At 41.6% G+C, this 14,492-nt stretch overlaps 1 protein-coding gene across 1 annotated transcript in view; it reads right to left on the bottom strand.

Moving 5' to 3' along the window:
* The window catches only part of TMEM131 (transmembrane protein 131), a 91,234-nt gene extending 77,051 nt beyond the window's left edge, over window positions 1–14,183 (bottom strand). The window contains 2 exon segments of the mRNA XM_032226196.1: window positions 4,234–4,295; window positions 13,812–14,183. Of these exon segments, the coding sequence (XP_032082087.1) occupies window positions 4,234–4,295; window positions 13,812–13,998 (249 nt within the window). The 5' untranslated portion in view covers window positions 13,999–14,183.
* Window positions 14,184–14,492: the final 309 nt, after the last annotated feature.

Here is a 14,492-nt window from a genome sequence, read left to right as displayed (position 1 = left end):
ATGTATTATGACAAAATTCCTCATCAAAAGCTATTTATTTATTAGACTTTTTCCCTGCGTTTATTACCTTTAAGTAACTCCAGGCGATGAACATACATAACACTCCTTTCTCCTCTTTTCCTTAAACATCAGTCCTGTGAGGTGGGTTAGGCTGCCAAAGAGTGACTGGCCCAAAGTTACCCAGGCAGCTTTCCTGCTTAAGACAGGATTAGAACTCATAGTCTCCTGGTTTCTAGGCAAGCACATTAACCACTACAAACGGGCCCTTCACCCATTTTAATTTAACTCAGTAGTACTGAGATAAAAATAGAAGTTTTTGCCTAGAAAATAGGAGAAAAAAGAACAATGCTCATCCTACATACAAGGGCATCCTAGGAGTATATATTAGGAATATGTATAGACTCAACTTTATACATAAATTGTTTCACTTTAAAAAAATGATTTTATATTTATTTTTTTAACTTGACATATGATCTACATATAATTTATAATATTGCTTATGCAGTGTTTTGTCAGTTATAGTTTCACTACTTTCTTTTTTATACTGACTTGATTATTTTAACCAAGTATACTTAAAGTTTAATCATCATGTCCTGATTACAAAATGGATATGAAATGTCCATGAAACCTGAGCTCTTGGGCACAAGGAAGAGGATAGAGTAGAAGCCCCTCCCCTGCTGATCCCTGGGGACTGGCTCTATCGCCTCTATCTCTAGGAGATGGCAGATTTCTGCTCTCATGCGCTCCCTCTTTTCTGGGTTCCTGGGGGTAGGGCAGTGAAGAAACTTCCTCTGGGGGAAGGTTAGAAAGTCCAGGACAAGGCCCCTCTGAATGGTGTTGAGGACCCACTTGTCCGATGTTATCTCCTCCCACCTGTCGGCATACAGCCGCAGCCGACCTCCGATGGGAGGATCCCTGCGACCGTCACTTTCCTTTACGAATAGGTCGGGAGCTACCACTGTTGTTTCCGCCTCCTCGGAATGGCCTCCGAAAGGAAGACTGGGATTGGTTGGCATGAGAACCGAAAGAGGATCTGTCTTGATGTCTATCCCCCCCTGCCTGAAAAGCTCTTTTTCGCCCCTGACAGCCGGTTTAACCGTCGCCGCTGTTGCTGGGCAGATTGGAGACCGACGTGGCCAGCGGCGAAAAGGCCTGCAGGCTCCCTGAACGTCGTCTGGGGCTTTAGAAGCCTTTGGGCTCTGGTGGGGATAGTCTCCCACCGCCCCTGCCGCCCGCCAGCATCCGCTGGGTGGGGGTCCAGGCCCCTGGAGCGCTTGCGACCAGCTGCTGCAGGGGAAGCCCGGGTGCCCTCTCAATGCGACACAAACCTTCAAAGGATTTAAATTCACCAGAGGATCTAACTTTAAATTCTGACAGTCCTTCCAACGACTGTATAATTCTTCAATCACAGAATATATAAACGTGGTCCAATGTGGGAAACATCCAGCCTATCTGACCTCACACTGGAGCACTCCCAAAATAGTCCCAACGGGCGGACTGAGTTTTCAAACTGAGCATGCAGAGGCAAAGGGAGGCGTGGTCAACAGAAAAACATCACTCAGTCCAAGGGCAGATAGGCTGTGTTAACCCAGCATTGGACTCTCCGAGCAGTGCACTGGAGAAATAAGTATTATAATTTTTGATATGACAGTAAAACCCACTGATGGATATGTGTGTGTGTGTGTGTGTGTGTGTGTGTGTGTGTGTGTGTGTGTAAAATTAGAAGCAAATTTCTTTCCTTCTTAGCAGAAAGGGGGGAGGAAATTATAAAGGATAGCAGCCCTGAGGGGAAAGAGAACTGATTAAATAAAAATGAGGTAACTGAAAGAGAAAGTAGAGGAAAGTGCTTGTCAGGAATTATAAAAAGAGTTAATATTTTACTAGGGTGGGGCTGACATATCTTCAATATTAGAGTTACAGTAGTGAGGTTGAACCTTTTGGCAATATTTGAATAAGGTTATGCTATTTGAAAGTTGTAAGAGATAAGAAGAAAGAAGGAAGCCATTTAAATTGTTTTTACCCTACTGAAAGTGAAGACTAAAAAAACTCTGCAGATGCATGGACAGAAACTCAATCACTGGATTCCCTAGTATTTTTTCTAGAATCCTCACTCAAGGTCAGAAGGAAACAAACTTTCCCTTTCAATATCTGCCAGTATTCTGAGAAAGTAAGACAACCAACCTTTTTTCAAAGGTCATGCTTTACAGAAATAAAACACCTTTCCTTTGAATAAATATGGTGTTAAATAATTTTGCTGTTCTATCATATAAAAAATTCTTTTTTGAGTAGAGGTAATTGAGTTATGACAGGTCACTTAGCAACCGTTCGAAATTATAATATAACCCACTCACTCCCAACTACTTATGACCTAGTCCTGCAAATGGAGGCCTGGATGAGATCTGTGGCAAAAGGCTTTGCAAACAGAGGGAAGGCCTCAAACAATGAAGCCTTTCCTCCATTTGCAAAGCATTTTGCTGTTGTTGGAAAAAGCCTTTGCCGCCAAGAGCAAAAGCTGGGAGGGGAGCACGCATCCCTCCGGGCCTCCATTCTTGGTGGCAAAGGCTTTGAGGAAAGTTCTTTGCCACTGTAAATGGAGACCCGGAGGGATGTGTGTATCGCTCCCAGTCTACATTCTCAGGGATGCTGCATTGGTTGTACGTGTTAAAAACAGTCATAAGTCACTTTTTTCAGTGCCGTTGTAACTTTGAGCAGTCACTAAATTAACTCGAGGACTACCTGTATGCTGTGAGACACATTCCCCTTCTCCCCCCATGCTGACTCAAGCCTCCTTCATCCATCATAATGCTAGTTTTCTGACAGGAGAAAAGACATAGCTAGCAGCGTGAAACGGAAAGTGGAAAACAGCCTCCAAAAAATGGTAAATGAAGAATGAAGACGCTCAAGGAGAAACAACTATAACACGGCTATATAAAGTCTTGCCAAAAATGCGCTCATTAAATATAAAAAAGAATCATCCCCTTTTCATGAGGGTAAAATAATTTTAAAAACTATTTTGAAATCAAATGCAGGTGGTCCTCAACTTATGACCAAAATTGAGTCCAACATTTCTGTTGTGAAGTAAAAAATTTGTTAAGTGAGTTTTGCATATTTTATGTCTTTTCTTGCCACTGTTAAGTGAATCACTATAGTTCTTAAATTAGTAAAATGGTTAAGTGAAACTTCTCCATAGACTTCAGAAGGTCACGTAACCCTAGGATATTGCATCCGTCATAAAAATGAGTCATTTGCCAAGCAAATGATCATGTGAGCATGAGAATGCTGCAACGGTTGTGAAAAATGGTCATAACTCATTTTTTTTCAGTGCCATTATAACTTCAAACAATCACTAAATGAGTTGTGGTAAGTCAGGGTTGTCAAACTCGATTTCATTAAGGGCCGCATTTGCGTTGTCTTTGATCTTGGGGGGGCGGGGTGGGCATGGCCAGCTGACATCACTCATGTCGGGGGTGCCTTTGGTGGCCTGAGCACTCTGCCAGTGAAAACTGACTCCCCAGCTCCATTTCCAGTTGTGACATCCTCCTACAACCCTCTGCCAGTGAAAATAGATCCCGGGAGGGCCGCACACAGTCCTTGTGAACTATGTTTTCAGCTGCAATGGCCTCCATTTTCACTGGCAGAGGCACAATGGGCTGGTCCTTTGCTGTTTCCAGGACGGCCCCATGGGCCACATCTAAGCACCCTGCAGGCTGGATCTGCCCCTCGGACTTTGACACCCCTGATGTAATTAAACGACTACCTGTAAATTCTTTTATAATAGCATCATTTGAAATGAGTAGTGAAATACAAATTTTTAAAACAATTCCCTCTCAAAACAAACTAACAAATATCAGGTAACTTCACATAATTTGCTATGGTTTGTTTTAACCATGGTTAGCTGAGTAATAAGTCAAAATAAACAAGCTATATAAGTTCAATTCAGCACTGTAACTAATTAAAAAGATATTTCATAAAATCATTTTGGAATTGGGGAGTTCACCAAAAATGCAGCTAGTCACTTAAAATTTTATCTCGACATCAAAAAAGACACCTGCTGAAATGTGCTTATTGGCAAAATAACACAGCAGACTTGCAAGAGACCATTTGAAAAGGAAATCAAGTCTGACCAGTTGTTCCACCATTGTTTTTTATTTATTAAAGAAAATAATGTAAGTAGTAAAGCAGACTATTTGAAGAAATGTTACTATATAATTCTATTTAATAGTAAATATTTACCTGTAATAAGCCTCCTTCATCAAAGCGTAAGACTTCTATTATGCTATCTGATTGGATAAAAGCTGTAAGAAAAAGAAACAAAAAATTCATTCAAGTGAACTTTGTAATCTATTTATTTTACCTTATTTAAAACTTGCTCAATTCTAATCAATTGTGGGTGCAGTACAACAAAGGCAAAACAAAAATGGAACTATTGTAACCAGCCTTCCTGTGGGTAGCAACCTCTCTGCCTGAATATCGGGGCTGGCAGTGGAGTTCCCCAGGCTTATTGTTCTGGGAGAGTTTAATCAACCACTTCTGAGTTTGATCTTAGAAGTGGCCCAGGTGTTCATGACTATCATGGCAGCCATGGGCCTATCTCAGATCCTCTCATATTCGATTCAGGATAGTCACCACAGACCAAATATAATTTTCATATCGGAGCAATGGCAACGAGCTGGGGTGTGCGTGAAACCTGTTGGCTTCTCCCTTGTCCTGTTCAGATCACGCCTTGGTGTCCCTGAGAATCCCTTATGCTGCCTCCCTCCTGGACCCATATGAGTGATCTGTCCCCAGCAAATGATGAACCCAAATGGGTTCCAGGAGGGACTGGGGAATATCCCAGGGCTTCACTGCACAGTCCTGCCAAAGCTCTGATAAAGTCCTGGAATCAAAGAGCATCTGAGGCTTTGAACAGGATTGCGCCTGTGCGATCTCTCTTGACTATTCACACCCACCATACTCTATGGTTTATAGAGGAGCTGTGGGTCTTGAAAAGGGTTAAGACACGCCTAGATAAAAGATAGCTCTGACTGGAAATGACTTTTAAGGCATAGTTTGTTGCAGTAAGAGTGACAAGGCATCATTATTTCTCTACCCATTGCAATCACAGAATGTTGCCTTGTTCAGGATTACCTAGTCCTTCCTGGGACAGGGGGGCCGAGATGATCATCTTCAGGGTTGCACAGAGGAATTTCTTTAACACTTGACAGAGTTATTCAGATTCATTCCCAGTTGGAACCTATGTGTGACGTTCCTATATGTGATATGCCTGATAATAGGCCTTACCCAGTTATATGGGAACAGTTCGATTTTGATAAAGTGAACAGGATCCTCAATGCTGTCAGTGCCTCAACCTGTCAATTAGATCTTTAGCCCTCCTCATTGAAGGAAGGGACATTCATTGCACTGCACCTCATTGAAGAAAGGGGCATTCACTGCAGGAAGGGACATTCCTGTGGTCTTTTAAGGAGGCCCTGGTTTTTCCCCTTCTAGAAACCCCAGCTCTTCACCCCATTTGTCTGGACAATTGTTGTCTAGTTTCCAACCTTCCCGTTTGAAGGAATATGATAGAGAAGATGGTTGCTTGGCAGTTTCGAGGAAGAAATTGATTATTTGGACCCCTTCCTGTCAGGATTCAGTATTCGGAAGCTACAACTAGCACATAAGGCAGTTCTTGGGGCCCCTAGTTTGGCCCATGTTACACCACTGTTCTGCAAGTTGCATTGGCTACTATTTGTTTCCAGCTACAATTCAAGCCATGGGACCAAGTTAGCTGAAGAACCATCTCACCTCATTGGGATTGGCCAACCTGTGTCAGTAGAGGGAGCTTGCTGCAGACTACATCAGTCAAGAATTTTCCACTTTTCAGGAAGAGACTTCTCTGTCACCTCATCAGGTATCCTTTGTGTTCCTCTTCTCTCCATCTTTTACCGGTATTATTTATTGTTTTTTTGTTTTATTATTTCAATGTGTACTAGTTTTAATGTTTGTAAGCTGCCCAGATTCGTCTCTTACGAGATTGATGGCACAAATTTAATGAAGTAGTAAATTACCATATTTTTTGGGCTATAAGATGATCCGGTCTGTAAGACTCACCTAACTTTTGGGGAGGAAAACAAGAAAAAAAATTCTGCCTCTCAGCAATTTGCCTCCTTGCAGCAAACAGCCTGGTCAGCTTCAGCATAGTCTGAATTAGCATGAGCAGCTGATTGGCAGTTGGAGCTGTTCCAGGCTGCGGGGATCGCTACCGCACATAGCTGCTGCCTCCATGCCCCTCGTTTTCGGCCTCCAAGTGCCCCATTTTCGGTCTGTTCCATGTGGCAGGGATTGCCGCCGGCATCTATTCCCGCTGCCTGGAACAGGCCGAAAATGGGGTGCACAGAGGCAGAAAATGGAATGCGTGAAAGCCAAAAACAGGGCATGCAGAGGCCAAAAATGGGGCCCACGGAGATGGTGACTATGAGCGGTGGCAATCTCCAGAGCCTGGAAAAGCTGATCAGCACTGTTCCGGGAGGTTCATCTAACCACCAATCAGCTGTTCATGCTAAATCAGGCTGTGATGAAGCTGACCAGGCTGTTTGCTGCAAAGAGGCAAATTGCTGGGGGGCAGAGGCCAGTGTAGGGGCCGTCGGGTGGGTGGGGCTTTGGCAACATTAGTTCTATAAGACGCACAGACATTTCCGCCCACTTTTGCAGGGAGGGGAGAAGTGTGTCTTATACACCAAAAAATACAGTGACAATATGACAATAAAAAAAAAACTAGAAACCCATCAGTAAACTTCATAAATCCGCAAATCTAAGGGCTGAACAAATGCTCAAACCAATTATTTTTCTTGTTTAAGAAATGCCAGCAGATTTGGGGTTTTGTGTTCTACTGGGAGAAGGGTATTCCATAAAGTGGGAGATGCCACTGAGAAGGCTTGCACCTGATAATACATATCATATAGAGGAGGGACCTGAAATATATCCTCTCTTAATGACTTAATCAGACAGTCAAGTTTAATTCTGCCAAGGCATTTCCTGATAAATCCTGATGCTGCACCAGAAATGCCTTTGAAGGTAATAACCTGTACTTTGTTTTAAGCCTAGAAACTACTGGCAACTAATGCAGCAATTTCAAAATAGGTATTATTCCTGCCTGTCCAGCTTATCTAGTTAGCAATCTAGTCATTGCATTTTACACCAGCTGCAATCCTCAATATCTCCAAAGTTAGCCCCTTTGAGCATGTTATAACAATCCAACCAAGTGGTGATTAGAGCATTAGTTACTATCATCAAGGCATTTTAGTTAAAGTAGGCCATGGCTTCCATTTGCTGTTTAAGCAGATCAGCTTGTCCTAAGAGATCTGCCCAAACAATCATCCATTCAAGTTCTACCAAACTATTCTTAAAATCACAAATATTCAAGTCTTAAAACCCTCTGGCTAGTGCCAGTATTTTATTCTGTTGCTCATCATTAATTTGTTTTTTTGTCAAACTTGTGGCCCATGGGCCAGGTACATCACATGCTGGCCCTGCCCCCGCCTGGTTTAGCGAAGGGGGAGAAGTCCCGATATGTCACGTGCCGCCGTGAATTCTTTCTCAGGCAATGCAAAAAACTTCAGTATAATAGCTAGATACAGTATTCACAGCGAGACAAGTCCTCAACCAACCAAAAGACATATTTGAATGTATCTATGAGCCAGTTCCCAGCTGTTAAATAACAATTAAAGAAACACATAAAGGTACTGGGATAAGATGAAGAATCTACAGTAATTGCATTACATTGCTTTTGCTATATTTCTTCCTTATGTAAATTAGCATGGACATATCAGTTTTCCCATTTTTCTGTTATCTTATTAACAATTCATAGAGAAATGGATTTTAAAAAACAATTATATCAATGTTTATGCATGAGTAACATAGGTTTTGTATTAATATACTTTGATAAAATAAAAAACAATATTGTATATTATTTCATCTATAATTTAAAAACAATGAATTGTTTAAAAGACAAAATTTGTAGACAGTCCTTGAATATAGATATGATTTAAATTTTTAATAGTGGTTTAAAAGGAGCCAGAAATAAATTTCAGGGATGTATAACAAAATAAGTTTTATTTATTTATATCTAATATTTAATATTTTTGTAAACAAAGTGGGATATAAATCGTGAAGCATACCAAATACTCCTTTCTCTTCTTATTTTCCCCAACCCCATGTAAGGTGGGTTGGACTGAGAGAGAATGGCCCAAAGTCACTCAGCTGGCTTTCATGCCTAAGGCAGGACTAGAAATCACAGTCACCTGGTTTCTATTCTGATGCCTTAACTATTAGACCAGTTATAAAAGAAACAGTAGTTATACTATAATACCATACCCAGCAATGACAATAAAACACTAACAGTTTGATAAGAAAGATCTACTACAAAACTATAGACAATCATCAAGTGCATACCGTATTTTTCAGACTATAAGATGCACCGGAATATAACAGGCACCAAAATTTTGAAGAGGTAAATAAAAAAAAAACGTTTTTGCCCTCCCCGGCCCCCAGGAACACTCTGCAGGCCTCCCAAACTCTCTGCATGTACTGTTTTTTGTGAAAAATGGGGCATGCAGAGAGTTAGGAGGCTTGCAAAGTGCTCCTGGGGGCTGGGAAGGGCCAAAATGCAACACATGGAGGGTTTGGGAGGCGAACAATGGGGCATGCAGAATATTTGGGAGGCCTGTAGAATGCTCCTGGGGGCTGGGGAGGACAAAAACACCGTTTTTGTGAAAAAATGGGCCCATTTTCACATGTTTTTGCCCTCCCCAGCCCCCAGGAGCACTTTGCAGGCCTCCTAAACCCTCTGCACATCCATTTTTGCAAAAAATGGGATTCGTGGAACAGGGTTTCAGAAGGACAAAAATGGCTGTATTTAGTGTATAAGACGCAGCCAGATTTTCACCCTTTGGGGGGGGGAGGTGCATCTTATGCCCCGAAAAATACAGTATGCTGAATGAGCAGTATTATTGAAAGAATAAAATAGGAAAGAGAGAGGAAACATGAACAAATTAACATGCAGTCTAAAGTGGAATTCTATCCTGATCTGTTTTCAGTTTCATAATCACAGTTTAAAATACAATTATATCCCAAATGACATCTGAATCTGTATCATGAGTTAAATTATGGCAAGCCTGAGAGTGGACCACAGGCATAAATTAATAGAATATTAATAATTAGAAGTGACCATTTAGGAGCTCACCTAGCTCTTCAATTCAGGAATCCAAAGTATTTCCTCTCTTCACCCACCCACCCACTAACACAGAGTTTTTCAAACTTTTTCAAGTTTTACAATGTTGGGGTTTAAAAATAAAAATAAAAAGAAATCCTGGACCACTTATTAAATGATAAAGATAATGAAGAAAATTGAGTTAATACTATCTTTCTAAGAAGTCCGATCAGGTTCTTGTGAAACCCTAGGATTTTGACATTGCCCAAAATGAGGTCAAGATTGTATTCCATTCTGGGCATAGACATCTAAAAAAAAATCTTCAACACACCAAAGCTTGTTCAGATGGCCTCCAAGATTATCAAGGGACTGGAAACTAAAGGAACTCTGAGGAACAGTTAAATAAACTGAGTATAGGCAACTACGGTGGTAGTAGTGAATTCTTCCAACATAGGAACAATATGGCATCTCCAAGAAATGACACTTGCCTTCTATCACTGCATTCTGGACCAACTGCAATTTTTGGGCAATCTTTGAAAACTGTTGCATGAAATATACATTGCAGTAGTCTAGCCTTAAGGTTACCAACACATGTATCATTGAATCAGTTTTGTTTCCTCCAAGTGCAATACAACCTGTTATTCAGATAAAGCAGATAAATGTCCATCCTGCCACTATTGTCTTAATGTTGTTAGCAGTTTAATCAAGAAAGTTAAACGCAATCTTCAAAGTATGTTTTAGTCTGAAACAATGATGAGATTTCAGGCTGAATAGTTGTGATCTAGTTTTTTTTTTCCTTGTCTTGCCAGCAGTTGTGGCTGACATTTTCAGAGGTACAGGAAGTTGCTTTGTGCTGCATCTCGTCAGGTCACAGGCAATATAAGTATACCTTTCAATTTGTCTATCTACATTAAAAGAAGGGGCGCAATGGCTCACCAGTTAAAGACGCCTATGTCAGCATTCCAAATACCATGCAGAATTAAATCAGAGTCAAAGGCAAAACTATCCTTAAAATTCCAATTTAATAAGACAGGCATGTTGGCATCCTGCTATGGAATTCCAATACTGGAAATGACATCAGAATTCCACCCAGTTAAAAGTTCATGATCTTGTCCCCACACCCACAATCCATCACATGGTCCAATCTTCTTCTTCCATGCTGGCGTCTCCACCCAGCTGCTTCCGGTCAGGTATGAAAGTGCGGAGACAAAGGATGACCTTGGCTTCTAGTAAAGAATGAAAATAATACATTCCACAATCCTACTCCTTCTATTCCCCCCTCCCATCGACTATACTAAAGAAACAGCATAATGAAATAAGAGAAAGTGTGGCAGGCCAAAATTCTAAAAGGAATATAATTGCAGGCCTGACAGCCTAGCTTGGCTAGCTGAAAAGCTGACAGCCTGGATCTGAGACCCAAGTGGCATGCAATGGGATGAGCTCTCATTCCTGCCCCAGCTCCTGTCCACTTATCAGTTCGAAAGCATGCAAACACGAATAGATTAATGGGTACCACTTCGATAACAGCATTCCATGCAACTTTGATGTATAGCCATGCTGGTCAAATGACCACAGAAAATGTCTTCAGACAATGCTGGCTCTCTTGGCAGAGATGACGACCATACTTTAGAGCCAGACTAGACTGGACAGGGAATCCTTTATCTTTATTGGAAAAGAATTCAAATTCAAGATATACAATTCTAAATACGTTTTCCCCTTTTTACTAAAACTTGTATGTAAAATTTGATTTAAAAATCTAAATCAACGTGCAAGTAATTGTCTAATTGTATCTACATTTATCAATATCAAACATTATAACTCAAAATTAAAAGTAATGAATTTCCAAGTCACAAGACCAAAATAGATTCTGATAAGCAAACAATCCAGTTAAAGTCTGATAGCTTGAAAAAGTGTACCAGCATAAGAATATCTTCTGTATCTTTTTTAAAGAAATAAGACAACTGATGGAAATGCCTTATAAATTTCATTAAAGAATGCAGAGTAGAGGATCCAAAATGCCTTAAATAAAAAGCTTGCTTTCTATATCAGAAGTTACTGGAAGCATAGACCTATTCAAATGGATATGCAGAAGTAGAAATATTTGTTCTCAGTAGCTATGAAATATCAAATATCATGTCAAGACTTCTGAACAATGATATGCCAGCTTTTGATACAAGTATCAATTTCAAATAGTATGCCTGGAAACTACTATAAACTACTAGAGACATTTTCATAACTTAATCTTGTACACCAACATGCCAATTTCCACTTGCAGTCACTCATACTTAGTCATCTCATTGGTCTGCTACAATAATCTCTATATAGGATTGCCCAGAAAACTATCTAGAAGCTACAATTAATTAAAATAAAAGCTTCCTATAGGCTTTTGGGTGGGATTTAAGAAGCTGGTTATCACCCTTAAGACACTATGTGGCACAGATTATTTGCAGCACCACTTTCTCCCAATGGCATCTACTCATTCCAAATGCTCCCATATGGTGGGCACACTTTGAAGTAGGTACATTCTTAAAATAATGTCATCTGATGAGACCTAAGGGGGATATCATTCCCAGGGCAGTACTTGCCCTCTAGAGTTATTTCCACTCAACCCTATGGTGGGCCCCAGTTCTTTAGGCCTTTACAAAGGCAGTGAAAACCTGATCTTTCCTTGAGCATTTGGGTAAGATTGATTAGAGTTCTTATAAAGAAAGAAGGCAATAAATCCAAGTTCCTGGCTGCCAATTGTTTATATCTGATTGTATATATTATTTTGTATTTTATATTTGTTTTTTATTGTATGCATCCCAAAATTTCATGTTTGAATTGGGCACAAATATAAATGCTTTACATAAACAAACAAACAAACCAACCAGAAGGCAGGAAATTAACAATGAGTTAACTGCTGACTTTGCAAGTTCCAGGCAACGCATGAAGGCAAGGCAAGTGAGGGCACATTATTAAGACAGAATGAAGTAGCAACTTATTCAAACAGAATCTACACAAGCCATTCACAAGCCAAGAACCAGTCTGCAAAATCAGCTATAGAGTCAGAAAGCAGAAATATAATGGACATTTTATTTTCTGACAATTTTTAATCAGTAGTCAATACAAGTTCTAGTTCCTTAATCAAAGTTTCCCTGATTAAATTAAAATTTAGACTCTTCATTAGATTTTTAAATATTTTATCTTGATTCATCTTCATAATGTGATTAAACATTGTTATCAAATACATTAGAACATTAGAAAAATGTTCAAATGTAGCAATTTGTTTCATATGCTCCTTCTCCAAGAATACCTGCTATGATTACTTTCTGTGGCTAAAACTCCTGGCTTAAAGCCACTTCTCTGGTTGCTGCAAAAAATCAGCTGACAAACAAACAACCCACTGATAACAGGGCCAAAACTCTCCCCCAGTAGTGATAAAGCCTTAAATAATGATTTATATTTTATACATAAGCAGCGGCAAAATATAAGCATTAAAACAAATTAGAAGTTCCAATTTACAAATGTCCAAACATGTTAATATACGTTTGTGGAATGGAAACTTGAGGGGACATTTCCCTCATTTCATGTTCCTCTTGGATTGGCATCAACCACTAGAGCCAAGACCAAGTGTAAATGATAAGACTCTCTCTATACCTTCTAGTCTAGAAATTTCTTCATAACCTGAATACATGCTTCTTTACAATAACCAGGTATCACTCCCACCCATCATAAACCTAGCAGCAAAGGTAGTAAGTATTACACTATTTATACTTTCACAAATATCTCCATTGGGGGGACAGGAAGGAAAGCTATAGATAAAGGAAGCTTAGGGTGGCCTGAAGAAATAGTTTAGAATAAAATAATTTTAAACAAGCAAGCCAAGTCTAACGTTGGCTGTAAATGGTGCAGTAACTGTTTCAGCTTTTAGAATTTAGTCGAGAGGCTAAAGAGCAAGTCGTCTTCCATTCCGATCGCCGGTATAAAACACAAGAGAATAATAAAATAAAATAAAGCAACTTCATTTTTTTATTGTCAAACAAGCACAGCTTCAGCTACTACGGCCCGGCTACAAAGTGGGGAAAGTCAAAGCCCAGGGGAGGCAGGTCCCAAGCCGGGTGGAGCAACTAACAGGGCCGGGCAGTGAGTTGGCAGCCCGGGCTGGGAGGGGACGAGACAGAACTACAGCAGCACCAAGAAAGAAGAAAATGAAATAAATTATTTCCGAGAAGAAATCGTTAAGGGGCCTTCGAGAAGGGTGAAAAGCAGAGGCAAGCGGTTTAGGGAACGGCGGCACCCAAGATGCAGAAACTTTGGGAGGGTAGAAACAGTATTGGTTGTATTCCTGCTAACTAACAACACTGACGCGATGTTACGGAAATCATTGGGGATCACCCGCAGATAACAACTGCACGGGACCATCCAACAAGAGGGACGGCCAGGAAATAAAAAGGAAGAAACCCGCTGAAATCCTGGATGTTTAACTACCTGGGGAAGGAGGAGGGAGAGGGGCTCCGAAGGCATCGCCCGCGTCCCTCGGATCCCCCCACCACACCCCACCGGGCCGCTCTAGCTAAGGGGACGATGCTCGGTTAACAAACGCCCCCGAAGGAGGTATATCCATAGGCAGCTTCTTCCTCACCTTCTTTGTCGGCCCGGGCCGCGTTGAGAAGCAGCGCGACCAATAACCGCAGCGCTACTCCTAGCCAGGGGACCGCCGTCGTCGACGCTAGGCTCTCGGTCGCCACGGGAAGAGAGGAGGACCCGGCGGAGCGCGGAGTCGCTTCCCATTTCAGCCTTGGTACCGCCGTCGTTGCCGTCGCCGCCATCACGCTCTTGCCGCCTCAGCGCCTGAGAATTCCGCGTCTGTCTGCGGGCCCCTCTTTGGCCCGTAGGGTGCGCGAGGCGGTTCTTTGCCGCGTCTCTCGCTCGCTCGCTCACTCCTCCCTCTGTCGTTGGGCGCGTGCCGGAGGCAGCCGCGGCCCGGGCGCGAGCATTCGGCGCGCGCACATGACACACGCGGACACACCCTCGGCTCCGCGCGCATCAATAAGCAAGGAGGGCCGGAGGCCGTGCTTCGAGATCGGCTCCGCCCCTCCGGTGACGCACCCAAAAATAAAAAAATAAAAATGGGAACGGAAGAGTAGCCATCTTGGATAAGGGCAAGGGACTAACCCATACGGTATTTTACAAAGAACTTCACAGGGAAGGGACGGGCTGGGACCATTCCATCATCTTTAGTAAGGGCAGATGGCTGCAAGCGGATGCCTCTGAAACCATTTTTTAAAAAAAAGGACGCGCTCCGGAAGTAAATTTCCCTCAT

Source organism: Thamnophis elegans, chromosome 11 (assembly GCF_009769535.1).
Source record: "Thamnophis elegans isolate rThaEle1 chromosome 11, rThaEle1.pri, whole genome shotgun sequence".
Lineage (NCBI taxonomy): Eukaryota > Metazoa > Chordata > Lepidosauria > Squamata > Colubridae > Thamnophis > Thamnophis elegans.
Note: the sequence above shows the minus strand (reverse complement) of the source record. Positions and strands in the feature narration are given on the sequence as shown.